General features: G+C 53.8%; 1 protein-coding gene across 5 annotated transcripts; it reads left to right on the top strand.

Annotated features, from left to right (window-relative positions):
* Positions 1–1,852: 1,852 nt before the first annotated feature.
* Positions 1,853–18,233, top strand: KEAP1 (kelch like ECH associated protein 1). Of its 5 annotated transcripts, none has more exons than XM_055238530.2 (6): positions 1,853–1,963; positions 5,142–5,827; positions 12,156–12,841; positions 14,550–14,755; positions 15,032–15,208; positions 17,545–18,233. In XM_055238530.2, exons 2-6 carry the CDS (start codon positions 5,189–5,191, stop codon positions 17,709–17,711), a joined length of 1,875 nt encoding a protein of 624 aa, XP_055094505.1. In that variant the 5' UTR covers positions 1,853–1,963; positions 5,142–5,188; the 3' UTR covers positions 17,712–18,233. The 5 variants fall into 5 exon arrangements, with proteins under 5 accessions (XP_055094505.1, XP_055094506.1, XP_055094508.1 ...); XM_055238531.2 differs by lacking the exon at positions 1,853–1,963 and adding an exon at positions 2,000–2,507; XM_055238532.2 differs by lacking the exon at positions 1,853–1,963 and adding an exon at positions 2,481–2,766.
* The last annotated feature ends 721 nt before the right edge of the window (positions 18,234–18,954 follow it).

The following is an 18,954-nucleotide window of genomic DNA, read 5'->3' as shown; positions in this document are numbered from 1 at the left end:
TATTTTTGAGTCAGAGCCTCGCTCTGTCGCCCAGGCTGGAGTGCAGTGGGATGATCTCAGCTCACTGCAACCTCTGCCTCTCCGGTTCACGCCATTCTCCTGCCTCAGCCTCCTGTGTAGCTGGGACTACAGGCGCCCGCCACCACGCCCGGCTAATTTTTTGTATTTTTAGTGGAGACGGGGTTTCATCATGTTAGCCAGGATGGTCTGGATCTCCTGACCTCGTGATCTGCCCACCTCGGCCTCCCAAAATGCTGGGATTACAGGTGTGAGCCACCGCGCCCGGCCCTGCATTTAGTCTTAATGATAATCTGGTAGGTAGGTGCTATGATATTATTACCTTTTATAGAGAGGAAACTGAACCATAGAGAACTAAGTAAGTGCCCACAGGCACTGAGCTAGTAAGAGGCAGATCCAGGGTTTGAACCCCCCAAAGACGGGTGCCACGCGCCTCTTGATAGGAAGTAAATCAAAAATAAAGACAAGGAAGGCCGGGCGCAGTGGCTCACGCCTGTAATCCCAACACTTTGGGAGGCTGAGGCCGGCGGATCATGAGGTCAGGGGTTTGAGACCATCCTGGCCAACATGGTGAAACCCCATCTGTACTAAAAATATAAAAAATTAGCTGGGCATGGTGGCGGGCGCCTGTAATCCCAGCTACTTGGGAGGCTGAGGCAGAATTTTTTGAACCCGGGAGGCAGAGGTTGCAGCGAGCCAAGATCCAGCTACTACACTCCAGCCCAGGCGACAGTGAGAGACTGTCTCAATTAAAAAAAAAAAAGGCAAGGAAAACCTTGGGCCTGGGCACAGCGCCTCACACCTATAATCCCAGAACTTTGGGAGGCCAATGGAGTCAGGATCTCTTAAACCCAGGTGTTCAAGACCAGCCTGGGCAACATCGCGAGATCTCTTCTCTACAGAAAAACAAACAAACAAAAACTAAAAATTAGCCGGGTGTGGTGGCGCGTGTCTGTGGTCCCAGCTACTCAGAAGGCTGAGGTGGGAGGATCGCTTGAGGCCAGGAGCTCGAGACTGTAGTGAGCCGCGATTGCGCCACTGCACTCCAGCCTGGGCATGCAGATCAGAGCGAGACCTTGTCTCTAAAGGAAAAAAAAAAGAACGAAAGAAAGAAAGAGAGAGAGAGAGAAAGAAAAAGAAAGAAAAGAAAGAAAGAAAGAAAGAAAGAAAGAAAGAAAGAAAGAAAGAAAGGGAAAAGAAAGAAAGAGCCGGCGCAGTGGCTCACGCCTGTAATCCCAGCACATTGGGAGGCCAAGGCGGCGGGGGGGGGGGGGGGGATCACCTGAAGTCAGGAGTTCGAGACCAGCCTGACCAACATGGAGAAATCCCCGTCTCTACTAAAAATACAAAATTTGCCGGGAGTGGTGGTACATGCCTGTAATCCCAGCTACTCGGGAGGCTGAGGCAGGAGAATCGCTTGAACCTGGGAGGCGGAGGTTGCGATGAGCTGAGATCGCGCCATTGCACTCCAGCCTGGGCAACAAGAGCGAAATTCCGTCTCAAAAAAAAAAAAAAAAAAAAAAGATGAAAGAAAGAAAAGAAAAGAAAACCTAGCGAGGTAGACAATTTTCCCTAGATCCTGCGGCCGCCGGACCACGAGGCCCGCGCTGTGCGTTGTTAAAAGGAGAATAGCAGGTGGTGGCGCGCAGCCCCGCGAGGAGACATCCGGCAACGAAACCGGGAGATGGAAGGGACAGTGAGAAGGTGGGCCTGGCTGTGCGCCCCCGCCCGATGCCCACTCCTCGCCGACGGGCGCCGGGCACCTGTGGGAAGGGCGGGAGAATCGCCGCTCCTTCCCCGCCGCGCCCTTTCCGCCCTCTCCCCGCTTCCTTTTCGGGCGTCCCGAGGCCGCTCCCCATCCGACAACCAAGACCCCGCAGGCCACGCAGCCCTGGAGCCGAGGCCCCCCGACGGCGGAGGCGCCCGCGGGTCCCCTACAGCTAAGGTAAGGCAGGAATCGCCTGGACCGGGCCGCGGCCCCTCGGCTTCCTGGAAGCGCAGTGCGCGGGTGGCATCACCGTGCCCGGAGCCCCTGCGCGCCCCGGCCATCCTCACCCCGAGGGACCCCCTACGGAGGCGACCCGGGGGCTGAGGTGAGCGCTTGGGCAGCAGCAACGGGGAGGGGTGTCCACCCCACCCCTGGTGCGGGCCGGGGCGCGCAGGCCTGGAACTTGGGGTTCAGACTCCCCGCGACTCGGACCACGCGGCTGAGCGCGCTCAGGGTCGCGTGCCCCCGCCCCGCCGCCATGCTGGGCGCCGTGGTGGCCTCGCAGCTGGGCGACAGCAGGCGTGGGCGGGGGTGGGGAGCGGCCCCTCAGCCGTCCCTACCGCCCGAGGCCAGGGACCGGGGACTTTTATTGTGACACGGCGGGCGCCCGGCTCTGCTTAGTCATGGTGACCTGCGCGCGTTTCGCGCCTCCCCCACGCGCAGCGATGGAGGCGCCGGGGCTCGGGCGGTGGAGGCGGAGCCGGAGCGCGGCCATGGCGGGGTGAGTGAGGCGGGATGTGCCCGGGCTGCGGGCATCGCGGGCCGCAAGCGCCCCTGCAGCCGTGCCCGGAGACCAGGAAACCCGGCGCCACGGCCCAGGGAGCCTTCGAGTTCCCCGCTAGGACTCGGAGAGCCAGGAGGGCGCGGCCTAGGTGGATCTTTTTGTTGGACGGCGCAACTCTCGGGGTGGCCCGGGAGCGGCGGAAACCGAGCGAGAGAACCAGGAGGCGCCGCGCAGACGGAGGCCCGGGGGCTCCGAGGTGTTGGGGGGCTCGATCTGCGTTCTGGGGTTGGCAGCCGAGAGGCCGCGGTGGGGTCACTTCCTCGCCTCACTGGGCCTGGTGGAGGCTCAGGAGGGGCATGCGCAGTCGCCCACTTGCCGCTTTGTAGGGTGGGGGAAGTGCCCGGTGCCCAAGGGGCATTGTTGGCCGATTGGCCAAAGACCGAGAGGCAAACCCAGGGCCTTGGCACCAGAGTGGGGGCCAAGTGGCACCCAGGGAGGGTGGAGGAGGCCGCTCTGGCAGGCATGGTGACACAGGCAGTTAGCCAACACACCCGTTTACTGACCCCTGCGCAGTGCCAGGCCCCAGGCGGGAGGCACAGGAGAGGGTTGGCCCGACGCCGACCTACATAGGTCTCCCTGCCATTTGAGGTGCCGGGGCCGGGGACGAGAGACAGTCGATCAACAGACAAGCAAAGGAGGTCATTTCAGTTCCTGACAAGCGCAATGATGAAAATAAAACAGGGAAGAGGGGACTTTGAATTGAGCCCAGAAAGAGGGGAGTGAGAACCTGCAGATCCACTTGTGGGGAGCCACTTGGAGATCCCCCACTCCTTTCAAAACATAACTCACATCTGGGCACAGCAGCCTATGCCTGTAATCCCAGCATTTTGGGAGGTCGAGGAGGGGGATCACTTGAGGCCAGGAGGTCGAGACCACCCTGGCCAACATGGTGAAACCCCATCTCTACTAAAAATACAAAAAATTAGCCCATCGTCGTGGCTGGTGCTTGTAATCCCAGCTACTCAGGAGGCCGAAGTATGAGAATATCTCTATTTTTTTTTTTTTTTTTTTTTTTTTTTTGAGATGGAGTCTTGTTCTGTCACCCAGGCTGGAGTGCAGTGGTGCGATCTCAGCTCACTGCAAGCTCCACCTCCCGGGTGCATGCCATTCTCCTGCCTCAGCCTCCCGAGTAGCTGGGACTACAGGCACCCGCCACCATGCCAGGCTAATTTTTTGTATTTTTAGTAGAGACGGGGTTTCACCATGTTAGCCAGATGGTCTCAATCTTCTGACCTTGTGAACTGCCCACCTCGGCCTCCCAAAGTGCTGGGATTACAGGCGTGAGCCACCGCGCCCGGCCGAGAATATCTTGAACTCAGGAGGCAGAGGTTGCAGTGAGCCAAGATCGCACCACTGTACTCCAGCCTGGGCAACACAGCGAGACTCTGTCTCGAAAAACAAAACACAAAACACATAACTCATCTCTTGGCCCTCCAGGCTCCAGGGGTTTCCATGAAACCCTTCCTTAAGTCCTTAGCTCTCACCGCACTCCTTCCCAATTCTCCAGATTGACTGTCAGCCTCTGAGTCACTGCACTTGCTGTTTCCTCTGCCTGGAAAACTACTCCCCAGCCTTCCACTTTATAATAATTTTCATCCTTGTCTCAGCTCCAACCTCACCTTCTCAAAGAGGCTGGGTCTGCCAGATTTTAAAAAACTGCACCCCGGGTCAGGCATGGTGGCTTACGCCTGTAATCCCAGCACTTTGGGATGCCAAGGCAGGCGGATCACTTGAGGTCAGGAGTTTGAGACCAGCCTGGCCAACATGGCGAAACCCAGTCTCTACTAAAAATATAAAAACTAGCTGGGTGTGGTGGCGGGCGCCTGTAGTCCCAGCTACTCGGGAGGCTGAGGCAGGAGGATCGCTTGAACCTGGGAGGCGGAGGTTGCAGTGAGCCAAGATCGAGCCACTGCACTCCAGCCTGGGTGACAGTGAGATTCCATCTTAAAAAAAAAAAAAAAACAAAAACAAAACAAAACAACAACAACAACAAAAAAACTGCACCCGATTCTCACATTGTCACAATGCTGTTGTAATTTTCTTCATGAAGATGATTTTCCGGGTCTTGCTTATTTTAGTTTATGATTGCTCCTCCCTGCAGTTGTCAGCTCTGGCTTTTTGTGTGTGTGTTTTGCTCACTGCTGTGTCTTTAGCACACAGATCAGTGCCTGGCATACAGTAGATGCCCAATAAATGGTGAGGCACATGAAGGAATGAACTCAACATGCTCTAGAAAGGGAAAGGCCACCAGATTGCTGAAGCAGAGTGATCAAAGAGGAGAGGTGGCAGGGGCTAATTGTGTAGGGCTTTGCAGGCTGTTGAGGAATTCAGTTTTACTAGGTACTGTGGGAGGCACTGGAGGATCCAGAGCAGGGGAGAGACATGACCTCACCTATGTTTTAAGATGGGCTCTTGGGCTGGTCAGAAGTTTGCAAGTTTGCAAATGGACTCTGCTTCACCTACTTTGCAGGAAAACTGACCTAGGAACTGCTTTATCTTACAAAACAAGGCCCGGCAGGTGCTGGCCCAGCCCCAACCCCTGCCCCCTGCCCTGTGCTCTCTCCCCTCCAGGCCCCTGAGTGCCAGAGGTAGTGGTGTTGCTTATCTTCTGGAACCCCATGCAGCCAGATCCCAGGCCTAGCGGGGCTGGGGCCTGCAGCCGATTCCTGCCCCTGCAGTCACAGTGCCCTGAGGGGGCAGGGGACGCGGTGATGTACGCCTCCACTGAGTGCAAGGCGGAGGTGACGCCCTCCCAGCATGGCAACCGCACCTTCAGCTACACCCTGGAGGATCATACCAAGCAGGCCTTTGGCATCATGAACGAGCTGCGGCTCAGCCAGCAGCTGTGTGACGTCACACTGCAGGTCAAGTACCAGGACGCACCAGCTGCCCAGTTCATGGCCCATAAGGTGGTGCTGGCCTCATCCAGCCCCGTCTTCAAGGCCATGTTCACCAACGGGCTGCGGGAGCAGGGCATGGAGGTGGTGTCCATCGAGGGTATCCACCCCAAGGTCATGGAACGCCTCATCGAATTTGCCTACACGGCCTCCATCTCCATGGGTGAGAAGTGTGTCCTCCACGTCATGAACGGTGCTGTCATGTACCAGATCGACAGCGTTGTCCGTGCCTGCAGTGACTTCCTGGTGCAGCAGCTGGACCCCAGCAATGCCATTGGCATTGCCAACTTCGCTGAGCAGATTGGCTGTGTGGAGTTGCACCAGCGTGCCCGGGAGTACATCTACATGCATTTCGGGGAGGTGAGCGGGGAAGTGGGGCTGGGGGCAGTGTTAGGAGAAGGACCAGGGATGGATGAGTGCTCATCACTGTCTCCCCTTGAGATATGAAGGCAGGAAACCGGAGAAAAAGGAGGTTCTGGGCTGGGTACGGTGGTGTAGTCCCCACAGTTTGAGGGGCCAAGGCGGGGGGATTGCTTGAGGCCAAGAGTTCAAGACCAGCCCAGGCAACATAATGACACCCTGTCTCTAAACAAACACACAAACAAAAAACAACTGGGGCCGGGCGTGGTGGCTCACACCTGTAATCCCAAAACTTTGGGAGGCCGAGGTGGGTGGATCACCTGAGGTAAGGAGTTCGAGACCAGCCTGGCCAACATAGCTAAAACCCATCTCTACTAAAAATATAAAAATTAACCAGGCCTGGTGGCGGGCGCCTGTAGTCCCAGCTGCTCAGGAGGCTGAGGCAGGAGAATCGCTTGAACCGAGAGGCAGAGGTTGCAGTGAGCTGAGATTGAGCCACTGCACCCCAGCTTGCACGACAGAGCGAGACTCAGTTTCAAAAAAAAAATTAAAAAACAACTGGGGTTCTGAGTTCCTTGTCTACACATGTGGGGAGACTGGTGAACAGCTGGGGAAGTGAGGTCTTCATATGTCTCTGGGCTCCCTGGTTTCTCTGGGGTCAAAGGTGGGGACAGAGTGCAGTGAACAGCAGCCAAATCCTAGGGTAGCCCAGCCTTTCAGGCAGTCAGCAAATGTTTATTGGACACCCGTGACAGGCTGCAAGCTATAAGTCTGAACCTTAGTCATGTTTTCTTTGATCCACGCAATGTCCTTATACTGTTTTTGGTTTCATTTTTGTTTCTCAGTGAAGGAAATTATCTTCAGAAATTGACAAGAGAGGGCAGGGCCCAGTGGCTCATGCCTGTAATCCCAGCACTTTGGGAGGCTGAGGTGGGTGGCTCACCTGAGGTCAGGAGTTTGAGATCAGCCTGACAATATGGTGAAACCCCGTCTCTAATAAAAATACAAAAAGAGAAAACTAGCTAGGTGTGGTGGCATGTGACTATAGTTCCTGCTACTCGAGAGGGTGAGACAGGAGAATCGCTTGAACCAGGGAGGTGGAGGTTACAGTGAGCCGAGATCGCGCCATTGCACTCCAGCCTGGGCAACAGAGCGAGACTCTGTCTCAAAAAAAAAAAAAAAAAAAAAAACCCTGGCGCGGTGGCTTATGCCTGTAATCCCAGCACTTTGGAAGGCCGAGGCGGGCAGATCACCTGAGGTCAGGAGTTCAAGACCAGCCTGACCAACATGGAGAAACCATGTCTCTATTAAAAATGCAAAATTAGCCTGGCGTGATGGTGCATACCTGTAATGCCAGCTACTCGGGAGGCTGAGGCAGGAGAATCGCTTGAACTCAGGAGGCGGAGGTTGCAGTGAGCTGAGATTGCACCATTGCACTCCAGCCTGGGCAATAAGAGTGAAACTCTGTCTCAAAAAAAAAAAAAAAAGTTTTTGAAGAGATGAGGTCTTGCTCTGTCCCCAGGCTGGAGTACAGTGGTGCCGTCAGAGCTCACTGTAGCCGCCAACTCTAGGGCTCAAGGAGGCCTCCTACCTCAGCCTCCTGAGTAGCTGGGACTATAGGTATGCAACACCACGCATGGCTAATTTTTTAGTTTTTAAATTTTTTTTGTAGAGACAGGGTCTTGCTATGTTGCTGAGACTGGTCTCGAACCTCCTGGCTTTGAACAATCCTCTGGCTTTGGCCTCCCATAGTGTTGGGATTACAGGTATGAAGCACCACACCAGCACCAGGCCAAGAAGTGTTTATTGAGCACTTGCTGTGGGCCAGCCCCTGTTCTAAGTGATTTACGTCCTTTGCATCATTGACTGTTCCCAACCATCCTATGAAGCAGTACTACCCTTCAGCCTAGGCAAGCAGGGCAGTGCCCCAGGCCCCAAGCCTTCGGGAGTCCTATGCCTTGGTGTTCCTTCCTGGAAATTTTCTAAGTCCCGCACTGGCTGGTACCAGCTGGGATGGATGTTACACTGATCTCCATTTCTCTGCTTCAGGGATAGATTCCTACCCTCTATGTTACATGTGGGGTTGATCAGATGCCCCAGGGCTCTCTGGCATTAGTCCTAGGGCCTGCAGCTTCTAGGAAAGTGTTCTATAGAGTAGGAGAAACATATACGGTGTTTCTTTCTTGTGTTTGTGTGAGCATGGGGTACTAGATTAAAATTGATTATATAGACGAGTGCCTGACAACTTTTTTTTTTTTTGAGACGAAGTCTCACTCTGTCACCCAGGCTGGCATGCAGTGGCACTGTATCAGCTCACTGCAACCTCCATCTCCCGGGTTCAAGCAATTCTTCTGCCTCAGCCTCCCAAGTAGCTGGGATTACAGGCGCCTACCACTATGCCCAGCTAATTTTTTAAAAATATTTTTAGTACAGATGGGGTTTCACCATGTTGGCCAGGCTGGTCTCGAACCCCTGAGCTCAGGTGATCTGCCTGCCTTGGCCCCCCTAAGTGTGCTGGGATTACAGGCACGAGACTGCACCCGCGCCCGCCCCCCACCCCCCGGCCCTTTTTTGTTTCTGAGACTGAGTCTGACTCTGTCGCCCAGGCTGGAGTGCAGTGGCGAGATTTCGGCTCACTGCAAGCCTCCATGTCCTGGGTTCAAGCGATTCTCATGCCTCAGCCTCCCAAGTAGCTGGGATTACAGGTGTGCACCACCACGCCAGCTAATTTTTGTATTTTTAGTAGAGACAGGGTTTCACCATGTTGGCCAGGCTGGTCTGGAACTCCTTACCTCAAGTGATCCGCCCACCTCAGCCTCCCAAAATGTTGAGATTACAGGCGTGAGCCACCGCGCCCAGCCTCTTTTTTTTTTTTTTTTTTTTTTGAGACAGAGTCTCGCTCTGTCGCCCAGGCTGGAGTGCAGTGGCGCGATCTCGGCTCACTGCAAGCTCCGCCTCCCGGGTTCACGCCATTCTCCTGCCTCAGCCTCTCCGAGTAGCTGGGACTACAGGCGCCCGCCATCATACCCGGCTAATTTTTTTTGTATTTTTAGTAGAGACGGCGTTTCACCGTGGTCTCGATCTCCTGACCTTGTGATCTGCCCGCCTCGGCCTCCCAAAGTGCTGGGATTACAAGCGTGAGCCACCGCGCCCGGCCCTCTTTTTTTTTTTTTGAAATAGAGACAGACAGGGTCTCACTCTGTCACCCAGGCTGGACTTCAGTGGCACGATCTCTGCTCATCACAAAAACTCCGGCTCCTGGGCTCAAGTGATCCTCCCACCTCAGTCTCCTGAGTAGCTGGGACTACAGGCGTGAGCTATCATGCTTGGCTAATTTTTGAATCTTTTCTTGGTAGAGATGAGGTCTCACTATGTTGCCCAGGCCGGTCTTAAACTTCTGGGCTCAAGCAATCTTTCTGCCTTGGTCTCCCAAAGTACTAGGATTACAGGCGTGAGCCACCACACCTGGCTACAAGAAATATTTATCCAGGGCTCTGTATACCCTAGGAGTAGCCTTACTTTGAGGTGGCCATTAATATAATCCCATTTTACAGAGGAGGAAAACCAAGGCATGGACATTTCAGAGATTTGCCCAAGTCACACACCTACGAAGTAGTCAGATCAAAATTCCAACTCATGGGCCCGGCGTGGTGGCTCACACCTGTAATCCCAGCACTTTGGGAGGCCGAGGCGGGCAGATCACGAGGTCAGGAGATCAAGACCATCCTGGCTAACATGGTGAAACCCCGTCTCTACTAAAAATACAAAAAATTAGCTGGATGTGGTGGCTGGCACCTGTAGTCCCAGCTACTCGGGAGGCTGAGGCAGGAGAATGGCATGAATCCGGGTGGCAGAGCTTGCAGTGAGCCAAGATCGTGTCACTGCACTCCAGCCTGGGCGGCAGAGCGAGACTCCATCTCAAAAAAAAGAAAAAAAGAAAGAAACAGAAAACTCAGAGGCCGGGCGCGGTGGCTCACACCTGTAATCCCAGCACTTTGGGAGGCTGAGGCGGGCGGATCACCTGAGGTCAGGAGTTCAAGACCAGCCTGGTTAACACGGTGAAATCCCGTCTCTTACTAAAAATACAAAAACAAAAATTAGCCAGGTGTGATGGTGGGCACCTGTAGTCCCAGCTACTCGGGAGGCTGAGGCAGGAGAATGGCGTGAACCCGGGAGGCGGAGCTTGCAGTGAGCCAAGATCACGCCCCTGCACTCCAGCCTGGGTGACAGAGCGAGACTCCGTCTCAAAAAAAAAAAAAAAAAGCCAAGCCAGATATGGCGATGCACACCTGTAATCCTCAGGAGGCTGAAGTAGGAGAATCATTTGAGCTCAAGAGTTTAAGACCAACAGCCGGACACGGTGACTCATGCCTGTAATCCCAGCACTTTGGAAGGCAAGGGGGTGGGCCACTTGAGATCAGGAGTTCCAGACCAACCTGGCCAACATGGTGAAACCCCATCTCTACCATAAAAATATGAAAATTAGCTGTGCATGGTGGCACACACCTGTAGTCCCAGCGACTCGGGAGGCTGAGGTGGGAAGATCGTTTGCCCCCAGGAGTTCAAGGCTGCAGTGAGCTATGATCGTGCTGCTGCACTACAGCCTAGGTGACAGAGCAAAACTCTGTTTCAAAAGTAAAAACAGGCCGGGTCCAGTGGCTCACGCCTGTAATCCTAGCACTTAGGGAGGCTGAGATGGGCAGATCACCTAAGGTCAAGAGTTCGAGACCGGCCAGGTGCGGTGGCTCACACCTGTAATCCCAGCACTTTGGGAGGCCGAGGTGGGCGGATCACGAGGTCAGGTGTTCAAGACCATCCTGGCTAACACAGTGACCCTGTCTCTACTAAAAACACAAAAAAAATTAGCCAGGCACGGTGGTGGGCCCCTGTAGTCCCAGCTACTCAGGAGGCTGAGGCAGGAGAATGGCGTGAACCTGGGAGGCGGAGCTTGCAGTGAGCCAAGATCGCGCCACTGCACTCCAGCCTGTGTGACAAAGTGAGACTCTCTCTCTCAAAAAAAAAAAAAAAAGAGTTCTAGACCAGCCTGGCCAACATGAAGAAACCCCATCTCTACTAAAAATACATAGTGAAACCCGGTCTCTACTAAAAATAAATACAAAAAAATGGCCGGGCATGGTGGCTCATACCTGCAATCCCAGCTCTTTGGGAGGCCGAGACGGGTGGATCACAAGGTCAGGAGATCAAGACCATCCTGGCTAACACGGTGAAACCCCGTCTCTGCTAAAAAATATATACAAAAAAAACTTAGCCAGACATGGTTGCAGGCACCTATAGTCCCAGCTACTCAGGAGGCTGAGGCAGGAGAATGGCGTGAACCCAGGAGGCGGAGGTTGCAGCAAGCCGAGATCACTCCACTGCACTCCAACCTGGGCGACAGAGCGAGACTCTGTCTCAAAAAAAAAAAAAAAAAAAAAATTAGCCACTGTGGAGGCACGCTCCTGTAATCCCAGCTACTCGGGAGGCTGAGGCAGGAGTGTCACTTGAACCTGGTTGGCGGAGGTTGCAGTGAAGCAAGATCACACCACTGCACTCCAGCTTGAGCAACAGACTAAGACGCCATATCAAAAAAAAATAAAATAAAAATTAACCAAACATGGTGTTGGGTGCCTGTAATGCCAGCTACTTGAGAGGCTGAGGCAGGAGAATTGCTTGAACCTGGGAGGCGAAGGTTACAGTGAGCCTAGATCATGCCACTGCACTCCAGCCTGGGTGACAGAGCGAGACTCTATCTCAAAAACCAAAAACCAAAACCAAATGCTACCCCAGGGTACACGATCTACTGAGTCTTTGCCCATTTTCCTGAGTCCTGATGACATACCTGGCACATAATATTAACTCTTTTTTTTTTCTTTGAGACAGAGTCTTGCTCTGTTGCCCAGGCTGGAGTGCAGTGGCGCAATATCAGCTCACTGCAACCTCCGCCTCCCGGGTTCAAGCGATTCCCCTGCTTCAGCCTCCCGAGTAGCTGGAACTAGAGGCATGTGCCACTACACCTGGGTAATTTTTGTATTTTTAGTAGAGATGGGGTTTCACCATATTGGCCAGGCTGGTCTCTCAACCCCTGACCTCGTGATCCGCCAGCCTGGGCCTCCCAAAGTGCTGGCATTACAGGCGTGAGCCACCGCGCCCGGCAGTATTAACTCATTTAGTCATCACAATGTATGCGGTTCCTATTATTTGAATCCCCATTTAGCAGATGAGGAAGCTGAGACTGTCAGCCGCAGTGATGAGTTACTTGTCCCGGTCCTGCTTGGTGAGGTGTGGGGGTGACTGGGTAGTCAGCCCGTCCCACTGTCGCCCTCTGCAGGTGGCCAAGCAAGAGGAGTTCTTCAACCTGTCCCACTGCCAACTGGTGACCCTCATCAGCCGGGACGACCTGAACGTGCGCTGCGAGTCCGAGGTCTTCCACGCCTGCATCAACTGGGTCAAGTACGACTGCGAACAGCGACGGTTCTACGTCCAGGCGCTGCTGCGGGCCGTGCGCTGCCACTCGTTGACGCCGAACTTCCTGCAGATGCAGCTGCAGAAGTGCGAGATCCTGCAGTCTGACTCCCGCTGCAAGGACTACCTGGTCAAGATCTTTGAGGAGCTCACCCTGCACAAGCCCACGCAGGTGATGCCCTGCCGGGCGCCCAAGGTGGGCCGCCTGATCTACACCGCGGGCGGCTACTTCCGACAGTCGCTCAGCTACCTGGAGGCTTACAACCCCAGTGACGGCACCTGGCTCCGGTTGGCGGACCTGCAGGTGCCACGGAGCGGCCTGGCCGGCTGCGTGGTGGGCGGGCTGTTGTACGCCGTGGGCGGCAGGAACAACTCCCCCGACGGCAACACCGACTCCAGCGCCCTGGACTGTTACAACCCCATGACCAATCAGTGGTCGCCCTGCGCCCCCATGAGCGTGCCCCGCAACCGCATCGGGGTGGGGGTCATCGATGGGCACATCTATGCAGTGGGTGGCTCCCACGGCTGCATCCACCACAACAGTGTGGAGAGGTGAGTGGCAGGGCCTGGGGGTGGGCTCAGAGGGTCCTTCTCCTGGCAAGTCCCAAGACACTGAGTTCCGGGGATTCTTCCTGAGGCTGTTTCCTCTCCCTGTCTTCAGGGAATGGAGGCCTCAGGATGAAGCTAAGCTCCCTGGAGAGTTCTAACCAGTGACCTCGGATTCTGTGCCTGGGGCTGGGAAATGCTTAGGGGACTGTCACAAACCCATATGGTTCCTTTGTGCGGATTTGGAAAATGTTCCATCAGTTTGAAATTGTTGGGCCAGACGCTGTGGCCCATACCTGTAATCCGGGACTTTGGGAGGCTGAGGTGGGAGGATTGCTTAAATCCAGGAGACGAGCCTGGGCAATAGAGTAAGACTCTGTCTCTCTTGCTCTGTTGCCCAGGCTGGAGTGCATTGGCGCCATCTTTGGTCACTGCAACCTCGCCTCTTAGGTTCAAGTGATTCTCCTGCCTCAGCCCCCGGAGTAGCTGGGACTACAGGTGCCCACCACCACACCTGGCTAATTTTTGTATCTTTTGTAGAGATGGGGTTTCACCATGTTGGCCAGGCTGGTCTTGAACTCCTGTCCTCAAGAGATTCTCCCACCCCAGCCTCCCAAAGTGCTGCGATTACAGGCATGAGCCACTGTGCCAGACCTAAAGGACTCTTTGATGCTCAAAGAGTGATGCTGAATGTGTGATTTCTCCTTTCTGAGACATTATCTTGTTATCTGTGAAGTGGGGGATCTGGCTGAGCCACTAGGGGTTTATCAGATGTGTTTTTGAACTTGAGCAATTGATGGCTAGGAGGCTCAGTTTCCTCATTTGGAAAATGGAGTTGCTGATACCAATCCTTGGAGAACGACTGCAAGCACTAGAGTTCGAGTGGAGGTGGGCACAGTGGTGTGCACCTGTAGTCCCAGCTACTCAGGAGGCTGAGCCAGGAGGGTCCCTGGAGCCCAAGAGTTTGAAGCTGCAGGCTGGGCGTGGTGGCTCATGCCTGTAATCCCAGCCCTTTGGAAAGCTGAGGCAGGCAGATCACTTGAGGTCAGCTGTTCGAGACCAGCCTGGCCAACATGGCGAAACCCAATTTCTACTAAAAATACAAAAATTAGTCGGGCGTGGTGGTGGGTGCTTGTTATCCCACCTACTTGTGAGGCTGTGGCTGAATAACTGCTTGAACCCAGGAGGTGGAGGTTGCAGTGAGCCATTGCTCTCACCATTGCACTCCATCTCAAAAAAAAAAAAAAAAAGTTTGAAGCTTCAGTGAGCTGTGATTGCACCACTGCACTCCAGCCTGGACCCTGTCTCTATTTTTTTTTTTTTTTTTTTGAGACGGAGTCTCACTCTGTCGCCCAGGTTGGAGTGCAGTGGCATGATCTCGGCTCGCTGCAACCTCCGCCTCCCGGGTTCAAGCGATTATCTCGCCTCAGCCTCCCGAGTAGCTGGGATTACAGGCACCCGCCATCACACCCAGCTAAATTTTGTATTTTTAGTAGAGACAGGGTTTTACCATGTTGGCCAGGCTGGTCTCAAACTCCTGAGATCAGGTGATCCGCCCTCCTCGGCCTCCCAAAGTGCTGGGATTACAGGCATGAGCCACCGCGCCCGATGACCCTGTCTCTTTAAGGGAAAAAAAAAGAGTATTGGGCCCTTAAGTATTCCACGAAGGTCAGCTATAATGGCCATTGTCCCCATTTTTCTTACGCCCTTGCAGGTATGAGCCAGAGCGGGACGAGTGGCACTTGGTGGCCCCAATGCTGACACGAAGGATCGGGGTGGGCGTGGCTGTCCTCAATCGTCTGCTTTATGCCGTGGGGGGCTTTGACGGGACAAACCGCCTTAATTCAGCTGAGTGTTACTACCCAGAGAGGAACGAGTGGCGAATGATCACAGCAATGAACACCATCCGAAGCGGGGCAGGTGGGTGGGGACGGTAGGGAGGGGAGCACCCATGAACACCCCCACCATCCTGGGGTGAAACTGAGCCAGGCCTGGGAGAGACCCCCTGTTGCAACCCTCATGCTGGGGTAACCACAGAAGCCCTGGATTCTGATAGAGTCCAAGCTTCTCTCTCTCCCCACTTCATTTCTGAGGGTGAGAAGGGAGAGGAGAGGAAAGGTCTCCCTCAAGGAGTTGATGGCTGGGGTTCCCAAAGCCAGACCCCCAGAGTCACCTTCTCTGCACGGTGCCCTTTAGGCGTCTGCGTCCTGCACAACTGTATCTATGCTGCTGGGGGCTATGATGGTCAGGACCAGCTGAACAGCGTGGAGCGCTATGACGTGGAAACAGAGACGTGGACTTTCGTAGCCCCCATGAAGCACCGGCGAAGTGCCCTGGGGATCACTGTCCACCAGGGGAGAATCTACGTCCTTGGTGAGGCCCTGGGGGCAGGGAAGAGTCCTGACTAGCCCCATCTTTTGTGGACTGCTTTTGCTTTCCTTTTTTTTTTTTTTTAGAAACAAGGTCTCGCTCTGTTGCCCAGGCTGGAGTGCAGTGGTGTGATCATAGCTCGCTGGAGCCTCAACAGCCTGGGCTCCAGCCATCTTCCTGCCTCAGCCTCCCAAGTAGCAGGGACCACAGGCGTGCACCACCACACCTGGCTAATGTTTTTTTTCTTTTGAGATGGAGTCTCACAATGTTGCCCAGGCTGGAGTGCAATGAAATGATCTCAGCTCATTGCAACCTCCACCTCCTGGGTTCAAGCGATCCTCCTGTCTCAGCCTCCTGAGTAGCTGGGACTACAGGCGCATGCCACCGCGCCAGGCTAATTTTTTGTATTTTAGTAGAGACGGGGTTTCACCATGTTGGCCAGGCTGGTCTCGAACTCCTGACCTTGTGATCCTCCTGTCTCGGCCTCCCAAAGTGCTAGATTAGAGGCGTAAGCCACCGCGCCCGGCCTGTTATTTATTTATTTTTTTTGAGACAGAGTCTCGCTCTATTGCCAGGCTGGAGTGCAATGGCGTGATCTCAGCTCACTGCAACCTCCACCTCCTGGTTTCAAGTGATTCTCCCCCATCAGCCTCCCAAATAGCTGAGATTATAGGCGCCTGCCACTATGCCCGGCTAATTTTTGTATTTTAGTAGAAATGGGGTTTCACCATGTTGGTCAGGCTGGTCTCAAACTCCTGACCTCAGGTGATCCGCCCACCTCAGCCTCCCAAAGTGCTGGTATTATAGGCGTGAGCCACCATGCCCAGCTTAATGGTTTTATTTATTTTTATTTTATTTTATTTTATTTTTTTTTGAGACAGGGTTTTGCTCGTGTTGCCCAGGCTGGAGTGCAATGGCGCAATCTTGGCTCACTGCAACCTCTGCCTCCCAGGTTCAAGTGATTCTCCTGTCTCAGCCTCCTGAGTAGCTGGGAATACAGGCACGCGCCACCACGCCTGGCTAATTTTTTTTTTTTTTGAGATAGAGTTTCACTCTTGTTGCCCATGCTGGCGTGCAGTGTCTCAATCTCGGCTCACTGCAACCTCTGCCTGGCAGGTTCAAGCAATTCTCCTGCCTCAGCCTCCCAAGTAGCTGAGATTACAGGCATGCGCTACCACGCCCGGCTAATTCTGTATTTTTAATAGAGAAGGGTTTTCTCCATGTTGGTCAGGCTGGTCTCGAACTCCTGACCTCAGGTGATCTGCTCGCCTCGGCCTCCCAGAGGGATGGGATTACAGCTGTGAGCCACCGCACCCAGCCAATTTTGTATTTTTAGTAGAGACGAGGTTTCACAATGTTAGGCAGGCTGGTCTCGAACTCCTGACCTCAGGTGATCCACTTGCCTCAGCCTCCTCCGAAAGTCCTGGGATTACAGGCATGAGCCACTGCGCCCAGCCTTTATTTTATTTTGTTTTTATTTATTTATTTATTTTTTATTTATTTATTTGTTTATTTTGAAATGGAGTCTTGCTCTGTCACCAGGCTGGAGTGCAGTGGCATGATCTCGGCTCACTGCAATCTCCGCCTCCCGGGTTCAAGTGATTCTCCTACCTCAGTCTCCCAAGTAGCTGAGATTACAGGCGTGCATCACTAAGCGCATCTAATTTTTGTATTTTTAGTAGATACAGGGTTTCACTATGTTGGTGAGGCTGGTCTCGAACTCCTGATCTCAGGTGATCTGCCTACCTTGGCCTCCCAAAGTGCTGGGATTGCAGGCATGAGCCACCACGAGTGGCCTGTTTTCCTATTTTTATTTATTTATTTTGAGATAGGGTCTCACTCTGTTGCCTAGGCTAGAGTACAGTGGTGTAATCTCTGCTCACTGCAACCTCTGCCTCCCAGACTCAACTGATCCTCCCCACCTCAGCCTCCCTAGTAGCTAGGACTACAGGCGTGCACCACCATGCCTGGCTAAATTTTTATGTTTTTTTATAGAGATGGGGCTTCACCATGTTGCCCAGGCTGGTCTCAAACTCCTGGACTCAAGTGATCCACCCACCTCAGTCTCCCAAAGATTACAGGTGTGAGCTACCATGCCTGGCCATTTTTTTTTTTTTTTTTAGTAAGAGACTAGGGTTTTGCTATGTTGCCCAGGCTGGCCTCGAACTCCTGGCCTCAAGCAATCCTCCTGCCTCAGCCCTGCAAAGTGCTAGGATTATAGGCGTGAGCCACCGCGCCCGGCCTACTTTTGCATCTCACAGCTGCTTCTCTCTCTTTCTGTCCCTTGCTCTTGGATGTGGTGTGACAGGTGGTGACCATCCCTTCTGTTCTTCCTGCAGGAGGCTATGATGGTCACACGTTCCTGGACAGTGTGGAGTGTTACGACCCAGATACAGACACCTGGAGTGAGGTGACCCGAATGACATCGGGCCGGAGCGGGGTGGGCGTGGCTGTCACCATGGAGCCCTGCCGGAAGCAGATTGACCAGCAGAACTGTACCTGTTAAGGCACTTTTGTTTCTTGGGCAAAAATACAGTCCAATGGGGAGTATCATTGTTTTTGTACAAAAACCGGGACTAAAAGACAGCACTGCAAATAACCCATCTTCTGGGAAGGGAGGCCGGGATGCCTCAGTGTTAAAATGACATCTCAAAAGAAGTCCAAAGCGGGAATTATGTGCCCCTCAGCGGAGCCCCGGTAGTGTCCAAGACAGCCTGGCTGGGAAAGGGGGTGTGGAAAGAGCAGGCTTCCAGGAGAGAGGCCCCCAAACCCTCTGGCCCAGTAGTAGGCCTGGGTCCCACTCACCCACACCAGCAGCTGTCACCGTGTGATTTATTCTTGGATACCTGGGAGGGGGCCAATGGGGGCCTCAGGGGAAGGCCCCTTCTGGAAATGTGGTTCCCAGGGATGGGCCTGTACATAGAAGCCACCGGATGGCACTTCCCCACCGGATGGACAGTTATTTTGTTGATAAGTAACCCTGTAATTTTCCAAGGAAAATAAAGAACAGACTAACTAGTGTCTTTCACCCTGGCTCTGGGCTGGAGGTCTGAAACCTGGGGCCAGAAAGGGCTCTTCTTCTGAAACACACTCCTTTTTGACTTAGGGCTGGTATTTGAAACCAGTTTGTAATCTTTACCCATCACATTTTGATATGTAGGGCATCTTTCTCCCCGTAGGCAAGCCACACAATTGTCCTTCAGTTTCAGCTGCCTTGAAAGACAAGGAGCTAATTCCTAGTCACATCTCCTAGGGCTCCCCAAGGTCAATTTTTTTTTTTTGAGACGGAGTTTTGCCCTTGTTGCCCAGGCTGGAGTGCAATGGCGGGATCTCAGCTCACTGCGACCTCTGCCTCCTGGGTTCAAGTGATTCTCCTGCCTCAGCCTCCTGAGTAGCTGGGATTACAGGCATGTGCCACCACGCCTGGCTAATTTTGTATTTCAGTAGGGTTTCTCCATGTTGGTGAGGCTGATCTCAACTCCTCACCTCAGGTGATCCGCCCACCTCGGCCTCCCAAAGTGCTGGGATTACAGGCGTGAGCCACCATGCCCGGCTTACTTTTTTTTTTCAAGACGGAGTTTTGCAACCTCCTCCTCCAGGGTTCAAGCGATTCTCCTGCCTCAGCCTCTCGAGTAGCTAGGATTACAGGCATGCACCACCACACCCAGCTAATTTTTGTATTTTTAGGAGAAACGGGGTTTCACCATATTGGCCAGGCTGGTCTCGAACTCCTGACCTCAAGTGATCCA

The sequence above is a fragment of the Symphalangus syndactylus genome, chromosome 13, assembly GCF_028878055.3.
Source record: "Symphalangus syndactylus isolate Jambi chromosome 13, NHGRI_mSymSyn1-v2.1_pri, whole genome shotgun sequence".
Lineage (NCBI taxonomy): Eukaryota > Metazoa > Chordata > Mammalia > Primates > Hylobatidae > Symphalangus > Symphalangus syndactylus.
The sequence above is the reverse complement of the archived record's forward strand: the minus strand, read 5'-3'. Positions and strand labels throughout refer to the sequence as shown.